This window comes from Pteropus alecto, unplaced genomic scaffold, assembly GCF_000325575.1.
Source record: "Pteropus alecto unplaced genomic scaffold, ASM32557v1 scaffold12, whole genome shotgun sequence".
Taxonomy (NCBI): domain Eukaryota; kingdom Metazoa; phylum Chordata; class Mammalia; order Chiroptera; family Pteropodidae; genus Pteropus; species Pteropus alecto.
This window is the reverse complement of record NW_006432669.1, coordinates 2187763-2199079: the sequence shown is the minus strand read 5'-3', so window position 1 is coordinate 2199079 and position 11317 is coordinate 2187763. Positions and strand designations below refer to the sequence as shown.

At 32.0% G+C, this 11317-nt stretch overlaps 1 protein-coding gene across 3 annotated transcripts in view; it reads left to right on the top strand.

Annotated features, from left to right (window-relative positions):
• The first annotated feature begins 3649 nt into the window (after positions 1–3649).
• SLC36A4 (solute carrier family 36 member 4) overlaps positions 3650–11317 on the top strand; it is a 30764-nt gene continuing 23096 nt past the window's right edge. For 2 of the 3 annotated variants that reach the window (XM_006907470.3, XM_025043750.1), the window contains exons 1-5: positions 3650–3755; positions 4858–4948; positions 6141–6229; positions 7329–7424; positions 9260–9344. In XM_006907470.3, the coding sequence (XP_006907532.1) occupies positions 3652–3755; positions 4858–4948; positions 6141–6229; positions 7329–7424; positions 9260–9344 (465 nt within the window). In that variant the 5' untranslated portion in view covers positions 3650–3651. The remainder of the gene's footprint in view (positions 3756–4857; positions 4949–6140; positions 6230–7328; positions 7425–9259; positions 9345–11317) is intronic. The other variant, XM_015585982.2, reaches the window with a different exon arrangement.

The window sequence follows — 11317 nt, the reverse complement described above, 5'->3', positions numbered from 1 at the left end:
TGTCACTTGGTAGAGAATGCAGGCAAGTAAAATAGACCTTTACAATACAATGTGTTAAGCACTGTTATAGGGGGGTTATAGGGTGCAATGGGAACACCTAGGAGAGAGACTTAAGCTAGGCTTGGAGTTAAGGAAAATACTGAGAAGTTGTGTCTAAACCGACACTTAACGGATGAGTAAGAAATATAGTAATGAGACAAAGTTGGAAGGAAAGAAGAGGGAATGGAGAACAGAGTTTGATTCAGGAGAGAATAATGTATGTGAAGGCTAGAAGCAAGAGAAAGGGAGAATGCCCTATGAACTTGAACACAGCTCAGAACTACAATCCAGGAACAGATCCTTCTCTCCTTAGCCTTCAGCCAACACCTTGATTTTGGACTTCCAGCCTCAAGAAATGGGAGATAATAAATTTCTGTTGTTTAAGCCACCCACTTTGTAGTAATTTGTTATAGCAGCTCTAGCAAACTAATACAATAGTTTGTTAAGATAAAGTATCAATTTACTTTGCAATGACAGATGAACATAATTTATGATCTTAATAGATTTCTAAAGTAAATATAGGTAGTGCATATCCAGTAGACCTAATACTAGGAAACACTTAATTTTCACTGTGCACAGATCTAGGCTGAGCCACTTTTGATACTGGAGAACAATAAACAAGGAAATCCTACAAAATAATCTGTGAAGAATGTCTTGAAAATTAAAGGGTTAGAGAAACTACCCAGAGACAAAAGTTGGAGAATTCGAATTATAGACTATCCTCATTAATTTACACCCAGAGATTAAGAACTTTTGATAATTCAATGTATTTTACTTTATACATATTAGCAACATTTTTAGAGGAAGAATATTTAAATGACAAGAGTAGAATATTTTCAAGCTTCTTCCAATATTCATTTTTCAGTTGTAGTATGAACACTTAACATGAGACCCACCCCCTCTTAACAGATTTTTAAGTGTACAATATTATCTATAGGCACAATGTTCTACATCAGGTCTCTGGAACTTCTTGCATAATAAATTTGATACATGTTGATTAGCAACTCTCTATTTCCCCTTCCCCACAGTTCCTGGTAACCACTATTCTGTTCTCTGCTTCTGTGAGTTTGACTTTTAGGTACCTCATTCAGCTGGAATCGTGCAGTATTTGAACTTCCATGACTGGTTTGTTTCATTTAGCAAAATGTCTTCAAGGTTAATTCTTGTTGTTGCATTTTGCAGAATTTCCTTTTTTAAGGCTAAAATTTCATTGTATGTATATACCTCACTTTCTTTATTCATCTGTTAATGGACATTTAGGTTGTTGTCATAGCTTGGTTATCATGAATAGCATTGCAGTGAATATGGGAGTGCTAATATCTCTTCAGGCTCCTGATTTCATTTCTTTTGGATAAATACCCAGAAGTGGGATTGCTGGATTATATGGTAATTGTTTTTAATTTTTTGAAAAATCCCGATACTGTTTTCCATAGCAGCTGCAATATTCTGCATTCTTATATAAGGTTTCCATTTCTCCACAACCTCACCAACACTTTGTTGCCTTATTTTTTTTCCCCCATAATGGCCACCTTAACAGGTACGAGGTAATATCTCACTGTGGTTTTGATTTACATTTCCTTGGTGATTAGTGACATTGAGCATCTTTTGATATATCTGTTGACCATTTGTATGTCTTCTTTGGAGAAATACCTGTTCAGATCTTTAGTCAAATTATTAGTCTTTTTTTTTATTTGTTATAGGAGTTCCTTATGTATTTTGGAAATTAATCCCTTATCAGTTATATGGTTTGCAAATATTTTTTCCCATTCTGTAGATTGGCTTTTCTCTCCGTTGATTGTTTTCTTTGCTGTGCAGAAGCTTTTTAGTTTGATGTAATCTCAGTTGTCTATTTTTGCTTTTTTTGCCTCTGCCTTTGGTGTAATATTCGTGAAATCATTGTCCAAAACCAATAGGTAAAGCATTCCTCCTATGTTTTCTTGTTGGAGTTTTACAGTTTTAAGTTTTGCATTTAAGTCCTTAATCCATTTTGAGTTGATTTTTGTGTATGGTATAAGATCCAGTTTTATTCTTTTGCATATGGATATCCAGTTTTCCCAGTACCATTTGTTAAAGAGACTGTTTTTTCCCCATTGTGTATTCTTGGCACCCCTGTCAAAGATCAGTTGACCATATGCATAGATTTATTTCTGTGCCCTCGATTCCATTGAGCTATATGTCTGTCTTTATACCAATATCATACTGTTTTAATTATAAAAGACCCAAGATAGCCAAAACAGAGTTGAAAAAGAACAAAGCTGATCATACTTCTTGATTTCAAAATACTTTACAAAAAATATATTACAAAGCTAAAGCATCTCCAATATTTTAAAGCACAACTTTAATGAAAAACTGTCATGCTGAGTTCCCATTAGCGCTGGGATAATGGTGGCTGCCCAAATCCTCATCTCTCCACATATCCTCCCCCAAAACCTGTTAAGTCAACAAGTAGTACAAGTAAACCCATTCATGAAATTATCTTTTTAGCATTACTAGGAAACCAAGGATACAATAAACTTCAAACTATATATAAGTAGGAAAATAATCAGCAGATTTTAGAGTTCCTGTTGCTGCAGCAAGCATGAAGGGTGGACGGAGGCGGGGCTTCAAAATCTCTTTGGAAAAGAGGAGGCTTGGAAGAAACAGTGAAAATCTCCATCATAAAAAGAAAGTCTAAACTAAAGTGTGAAAAGTCTAAACAGAGGTCAGAAAATATTCTTGTTCTTAGGGGTACATAGAGTAAAGTGGCATGATAAATGTAACTTACTCTCAGATAGTTCATTAAAAGTGATATACATTTGAGAGAGAAACAGCAAACATGGCAAAATATGAAAAATGGTAAGCCTATAAAGGATTTATAGGAGTTGTTTTGTATTATTATTGCAAATTTAATGTAAGTTTGAAATTATTCCAAAGTAAAGTTTTAAAAAGTTATGTCAGTTGTTTGTTCTGGACTAAATCATTTAGGTTCCTCCAGTTCTCTGTTAAGTAAATTCATTGTATATATTTGAATGGAACAAACTTTCATGTCTTTGAGATATCCCGTATTTCAGACTTACTAATGCATATCAGTCATCTCAATAAATTTAAATTTAGTGAATTTTACTAGAACAAGAGACACAGTGATGACTAGTGTTGCTTTTTTCCCTGAAAGGAATAAAATCATGCTAAAAATTGCTAGATAATAGAGCAGATTTTGATACCAAAATTTTAAATATTGGAATGGCTTTATAATTTCCTTGATGTATTTAAAAATCTGATTATATATAGTATGATTTGAAGCTAATAGAGATGACAATTCATTTATTTCTTCAAATCTCTCATCTCATAATTTTGTAATTTTCTGTAAACCTCTTGTAGACAAAGCAGAAAGTTTTGCATTGAATACTTACACTTTTCACTTATCACTGTTTGTCTAAACAAAATATCCAGAAAATAGTCTAGTTTTTTCTTTTTAAATATGCTGATACTCAGGATATTAATGTGAGTTCATTTAGGGTAGAAATAATAAAGGTAACTAAAAGTTGTATGTCCTACTTAAAAAGAATTATTTGTACCAGCCTTAACCCAATTTTTAAAATAGTGAAGTTCTTTTTTTTGTTTGTTTTTAAAGATATGGATGTGATGAGGCCCTTAATAAATGAGCAGAATTTTGATGGAACATCGGATGAAGAACATGAGCAAGAGCTCCTGCCTGTTCAGAAGCAAGAGGGTATTTCGTAAGTGTTACAGTTTATATGTCTCCTTTTCATTCAGTATGTATTTTGTAATCATCTTTTATAGACGAGGCATTTTATTAGATACTACAGAAGACACAAAGATGAATAAAACGTCCCCTAGTCTATTTGAGAAAGAAGAAATACATCTAAATTACAGAGCAGTGTATAGGAATTATTACAGTGATGAAACATATCAAATGCTATGGATCTTGAAGGGAGATCTCATTGAGAGGAATAGAAATTTTAAGAGACATGACTTCTGCAATGGTTAGGGGTTAAATGGTGGGAGGTAGGTAGTAAACCCTTATGCGGAGTAAATGGTATGAAACAGTCATGGAAATAGGAAAACAGTGGAACTTTTTAAAACTTTTTATTTTGTCATCATTAATAGATTTGAGTAAGTTCTTATTCCAATAGTAATTTAATGATTAATCAAAATTTTAATTGATCATAAAAGAATAGTACAAATAGAAAAAAATTTTTAAGGAAGTATTTTTGTTTCATCAGTTTAAAATTTTTACTGTTCTTCTTAGTTTATTTTTTTCTTGATCGAGAGACCTCATTCAAATGCCTCTTGGAAACTTTTCTTAGGTAAAATCCTTTAGGGAGTTCATTAGGTCTACAAGTTAATATTTGTCTTGCCTGATGATACACATAGTTTTAAAATTTGTATATATTTTCTTTTAATTAACTTCCTCTTAGGTTGATCATAGATCAGATATGGTTAGTACCATGATTACAAAGACAGTGTCAATAAATGGCTCTGTCTTACCAGCCTATCCATATATAATCTTCAACAGTGTTCTGAATACTGTAGCAGCGAAGAGTGTCATGAGAAAATTACCTTCTTTATTACTTTAATATGTACAAAAATATTTTTACTTAAATATCTCTTTTACAAAAATACTTTTACTTAAATATCTCTTTTACTTAAATGGGCCTATTACAGAGATGGCCCATTTAACTTCTGATTGAATGGAAATGTTATTTGATTCCTTGCCTAGATTAATTTTCAGTTTTTTTCTAATGCTAAAACCATGATCATGTGATTTTAATAGCTTTTGTTCTAAAATATATAATTCTCACAACATTTACTTTTCAGATTTGTACAGACTCTTATGCATCTTCTTAAAGGAAATATTGGAACTGGCCTTTTAGGACTTCCATTGGCAATAAAAAATGCAGGCATAGTGGTAAGACTTACCATTGTTATCTCTAGTTAAGATACAGTTATCAATCTTAATTTACAGCAAAAGTCGCCACAAGTTAATATCTGGCCTACTCAGATAAAACATGGTCAGGTGACAGTTAGATAATAATTTAGCCATTGCATTGATAAAATTATGTGAACTATAAGAATATCTAACAAAAAATGAGAAAATTACTCTTTGTTTCTTCTTAATTACTGCTTCATATTTTTTGACAGAAAGATCCTAAAACAGTATTTGGTTTCCCAGATATGACTTTCAGGAATTTAAGTAATGTATTCATATCAACAAATATATTTATAGAGCAGATCATTTGTATTGGTGAAATTTTATAGTATTTTAGAATCAGAATAAAATATGTAGTCTTCAGATTTAAAGAACAGTAGTTAAGAAGAGGAATAACAATATCTTTTGAAAACAAATATTTAAAGTATTGTTAGAACTAATTGTAATCACAGAGAATCTTGATAGGGACAATTCACTAATGAAGTAATGAAATTATATTTATTTCTCCGTTTTTTACTGGCTAGTTCTCTAACACTTGTAACTATCATCTTTCTCTGCATTTGACTTTGTCCACCCTAATTTAGAGAAACTTAAACATTTCTGATTATAAAAATAAGCTTTGGTAATATTTTGTGTACATCTCAATCCAGACATCACTTTGATTTTAGTAATAAATAGTTGAAATTTTGTTATGTACCACTCTTTTAAATAGTAATTTTCTAGGCACAGTTCCCCACACATAGTAAGCGCTCAACAAGCAATGTACAGAAGTGGATTGCCCACAATCCCATATTGAAACAGCATTTTAAAAAAAATAATTTAGAGATAATGATGCGTAGTTGCATATCATTATTTTGGTGGGACACCAACAGTGATAGACTGCCATCTCATGTTAATATGATGTTGTATTCTGTCTTACTTTGTCATATCTGTATTCATAGGTTTAGATAGCCAAGTTGACAAGATGGAATCATATGTGGTTGTCTTAAGTACTACTAAAAGTCTGTCGTTTTTTTTTTTTTAGCTTTTCCTTATGCAAATGGCTATTTAATCATTTGTCCAACAAATATTTATTCATTGCAAATGAGTAATCTGTTGTCTCATTGCTTATAAGCCAACTTAATTTTTGTTAAACTCAAATATTTAAACTTTATAATTTTTTCCCCTACAGCTTGGACCAATCAGCCTTGTGTTTATAGGAATTATTTCTGTTCATTGTATGCACATTTTGGTACGTTGCAGTCACTTTCTATGTCAGAGGTAAATGTGGATTTGTTAAGTCTATTTAATTTATTTTAAAGCTGTGTAGTTATTGCAAGTATCAGATAGTCATATTTCTATTGTGCTTTGCAACTAGCAGTTGTAGTTCCTATAATCAGTTATAAAGACAAATCTAAGATAATATAGAATAAAGTAGCATTTCATATGATTGAAATCTGGTCAGAATATATTCTTTTAAAATAAAACCTTACTAGTGAAATCTGGTCAGACTATGTTTACTTCTTTTGAGATATAGCCTTGTTAGTGAAATAGAATGGTTTCTTTTAGTGTAAATGAAGAAAATCAGGAAAGGTATATAGGGAAATGGAGGCAGCAGTACTGCTTTTAGTTATAGTGTAATGGTCTTCAGTTTGTTAGTAATTAATTTTGGGGTATAATGACTTTGGTGCTCTTTGCTGATTATGTCACTCGGTAGATAGTAAAATAATATTCTTTTTTCTTTATATTTGTATCATGAAATGCTTCTACTGGACAATGGACCAACTTTTTAAAAAATAAATGTTAACCTATCCTAGTAAACTAATACTCTAATCCTTACTGTTGTTGTTAAATGTTCTTAAAACTGGGTAAGTCATTCATGATCTTTAAAGAACATGTATACTTGGAAAAGAAGTGGGAGCGAGGACATGGGGAAATAATACCTACTTCATGGGGCTATTTTAAGGATCAGATATGGTAGTTTATGTGAAAATATATTGTAAAGCCTTGTAGAAATGTATTAAATAGTGCTAGTCTAAGAATGGAATAAAAGAGGCATGAACAATGTAATTGATGTTTTTAGGTAATTGAAATATTTAAATCAGTGAAGAACAAATATGTTATGCGAATGCTACAAATATATAAACTTTAACAGTAGATAACAACTAATCTATTGGTAATAAGGGCAGATGTAAAATTTTTCAATTTCATGAGACATACTTTAAGAGTATGCAGATCTTGAAATTTCAGAAACTCCTCTGTCAGAGCATAACCTCATATTCATTAATTCCCATTTATTTGCTGTTCTTTTCGATGGGAGGATTTATGGACCAACTTAATTTTTTTTTTTTTCATTTGCATGTATGTCATTAAACTACAGATTTAAAAAGTCAACGTTAGGTTATAGTGACACTGTGAGTTTTGCTATGGAAGTAAGTCCTTGGAGTTGTCTTCAAAAGCAAGCAGCATGGGGACGGTAAGTACTTGCTATGTTATTAATATCTGGTTATTTAAATTACATTAATTTTTAAGTAATTTAATCTGACAAGATACATGAACAGAAGTTACATTTATACTTTTCTAAGTATAAAAGTATGATAAAGTTGGGGGATTAAACAATCTTTAGACTTAGGCAGATCTCAATGCCATTTCTCAATTTTGAGACCTGAGTCAAATTATCAGAGGTTTTTTTTGTTGTTTTGTTGGTTTTGGGTTTTGTTTTTTCTTAGTTTTCTCACTATCAGATGAGTTTGTAATAATACTTGCCTCACAGGATTATTATAGTAGTTTAAATGAAATTTATAAAGCACCTGGGTAACCTATGATATAATGATGTTCAATAATTTTTTAAGGAATAGGCAAGAAAAATGTCACGATCTCATTATATCAAGTAAAACCGTACTGTTTAGCTATATGTTCAGTATGTATTTTGGCATACTTTTCATTATCTTGTTTAAATGTAACTCATTGGTGAACATGGCTAATCAAAGTCACATGAATACAGGACTGAAAAACTAAGGCAATCAACAAAATGCTTACTGTGGTACAAATGATGTGTGCAGTGGAATTTAGAAGAAAAAGAACCATATTAATAGGGTAGTATATGGCTAACTATGGCCTTTCTGGGGGTTTTCAGGAGTTTAGATTTGTTATGAGCCATTCAGAGTTCCTGATATGCTGAGTAGGAAAAGGAAGAAAACAAAGCTTAATGCCGTAGGGATTTGCCGCCAGAACTGTATCTTCTTCCTTCTTCTGCCCCAGTCCAGAGGCAACCTTGTCTGTTTTTTCTATCAAGAAGAATGGCTTTCAGATAGAAGTGGTTGGAATGATTATTGCTGGGATGCTAAAATCAAAGATGGATAAAGAGATCTTAAGAGTATACTTAAATGTAATTCATCGGAGAGAAGAAACTTGGGTTCATTTCAGGGTACCAAGATTACTTACAAATTAGATTCCTGAAAAACCATAGAGAACTGTAGAGTTATGATAAGCATAAAGATAGGCAAGGGCTCTTCTAGTTTCAGATGGCAGAGGGAGGATCGGTAGATTTGTAGAGCACATTATTTGACAGCTTGACATTGATGGTCAAACAAGAGACTATAATGAATTAGTAAGTGCGTGCTATTTTAGTCACTCATTGTTCCCAGAACAAAATTGAGAAGTGTGGGCTGTATTTTAATAACATGTAGGCAAATTTGTAACTTGATTAACTGCCATACCCAAATAATGCTAATTTGACTGGTGATATCCCTTCCCTACTCCTGATTACTATTTTATGTAACTGGAATTTTTTAGAGTATCTCATTAAAAAATAAAGACAGAGCTAAGCTACTAAGGAGGTCTCTAGTGGTATGATTTAGGGCCATGTCCCCAGTCCTCTCCAATTCCATATTCTTACTAGTGATTTGGATAGTAGAGTATGCTCGTCATATTTGAAAATGACATGAAGCTGGGAGAGCTGGGAAATATATTGGGTTGATCTGATAAAAATTTTGAGAAGGAGAAATGTGCTTAATCTAAAAGAAAAATGTTTTCATGGTATTTTATAAGCAGATACTCTTAAACTGTTGAATTTCAGAAATAAATGATGAGAAAATTTTGGCCTTTTAACTTAATGGAATGTTCTTTTGCTCTATAGTAGTTCTAGTGACATACTGATCATACATATATGATTTTTAAATAAAATAAATATTTTAAGGAAGTGAAAAGAATATATACTGTTATAAAATGTTTTAAAATAGTTGAAAATAAAATATATATTGACATTTCAGCAGCTCTTATTGATACTTATTTGTGAGTATCTCTTTACAGGAATGTGGTTGACTTTTTTCTGGTGATAACACAGCTGGGATTCTGTAGTGTTTATATTGTCTTCTTAGCTGAGAATGTGAAACAAGTAAGTATTTTTCTCTAATGAAATCATTTTCTTCCAATGCCATAGTTATTGCATCATATATATTTCTTCTGAATGAGCCATGGTTGAATATGCAAATATGTTCATTTCAATAAATCATGTTCCTTTGTAGATTTTCCTTTAGTCTTCTTTTCTGCAAGGTGGATTCCTGCTATTGTTGGTTTTACTTCTCGTTATATCAATGATGCTTGTTCTTTCACATCAGAACAGGACATAATTTACTGATTCTTAGCCACCTGAAATTTAGATACACAGATGTTTGGGAGCATATTTTTTACATTGATGTTTTATAAAGACATATGTAAGGCTTTAGCCAGAGCCTAAAAAGTGCAGTAAAAAAGTGGGCATTACTAAAATCCAATAATTACTGCCATTGTCTAAAAAGATGCTGTGTCTAGAAATATACAGTGTTCTATAATTCTCTCCATATTTGAATATTTGCTTTAAGGAGTAGTAGTACATTCTTGGTAGAGGTGGTCAGTTTGAACAAACATGCAAAGCACTGAAATAAAAAAAGCTCCCCTATCAAAACAATGCCAAAGCACATTTCTTTATGTGCCTTAACTGTTAGATTGTTTTTACTATTCCTACATTACCTCCAGCTCTTTAATTATTAGTTTAATTAATATTTATTAATTATCCACATGTGCATGATGCAATAGTAGGCATTGTGCATAGTCATCTATTAGGTATTTTAATGCAAAATTATGTGAATATGTTTTCTAAAGAACCCCATATACATATATTTGACTCACTTTTCTAAGTACAAAGTATGCATTATTTTCTATTTAGACCAAGAATTGGCAAACTTTTTTTGTAAAGGGCCAGATAATAAGTATTTTCAGTGTTGCAGGCCATATGGTCTCTGTCTCAACTCAGCCATAGACAACAGTACATAAACAAATGGATATAGGTCTGTATTCCAATAAAATTTTATTTGGAAAAATAGGCCAGATTTGGTCTATGGGCCATACTTTGCTAAAGCCACCAGCTTAGATTTTTAATGTTTGAAAGGCTCATTGAGTCAGACTCCCTTTTATAAATAAGAGAGTTGATGCTTTCATTAGCATTATCCATTATTGATGATGTGCTTATGATTTTACAAGTATTTAATTCCACAAGTTGCATATTCCTAGGACTACAAACTCAGTTAAGAGGCTGTTGTCAAGCACTGGTAAGATAACATCTTACCAATCATTCATGTAGAATACAGTGGAAAGTATGCCTTTCTAGGATTGTGCAACATGATAGTACTGTATCTTTTCTGTTACCTCCAAATAGAACAACCAACAAGCTTGATTTGAATTCAGAAGTAATACTAATAATGCTTTATAATCTTATATTTATAAGCTATGACATATTTAATCTTTACAACTGCTCTAATATAAGTACTATGCTCATTTTATGAATGAGGAAACTGTCACAAAGCATGAGCAATGCACTAAGTCATATGAATTATGCTGAAATCTAGGTCTCCAACACAGTTTCCACCCAGCATATTAATTGTTCAACACTGGACAGAACATCGTCTGATTTTAATTTGCGTGTGTGTGTGTATGTGTGTGTGTACGTGTACATAAAGAGTATATAAAATGCATAAAATAAATGTCTATAAACTTAGGATTAGTAACTTTCTCCTGTGAAATACTATCAGTTGCTTCCAAAGTTAAATGGAAGAATTTAACTCATTTGCACATATGCTAGAAGACCAAGTAGAAAAAATGACTCTCTGGGAGCTAAGGAGAATGCCTGTTGTAGATAGAAAGATGAAAGTCCTTTTGAGGCATAAAGAGCAACATGGAAAAAGACATTCCTTGAGACTTGAGAAAAGCCGAAAGCAACAATAAACACATTATCTTGGCAGAGCAGACAGATGGTCACTGAAACAGCATCATCAGAGATTTTTACTCTCTGCAGAAGAGAGTAAAAGTGTTCTCTCACTTTCGATAGCAGTC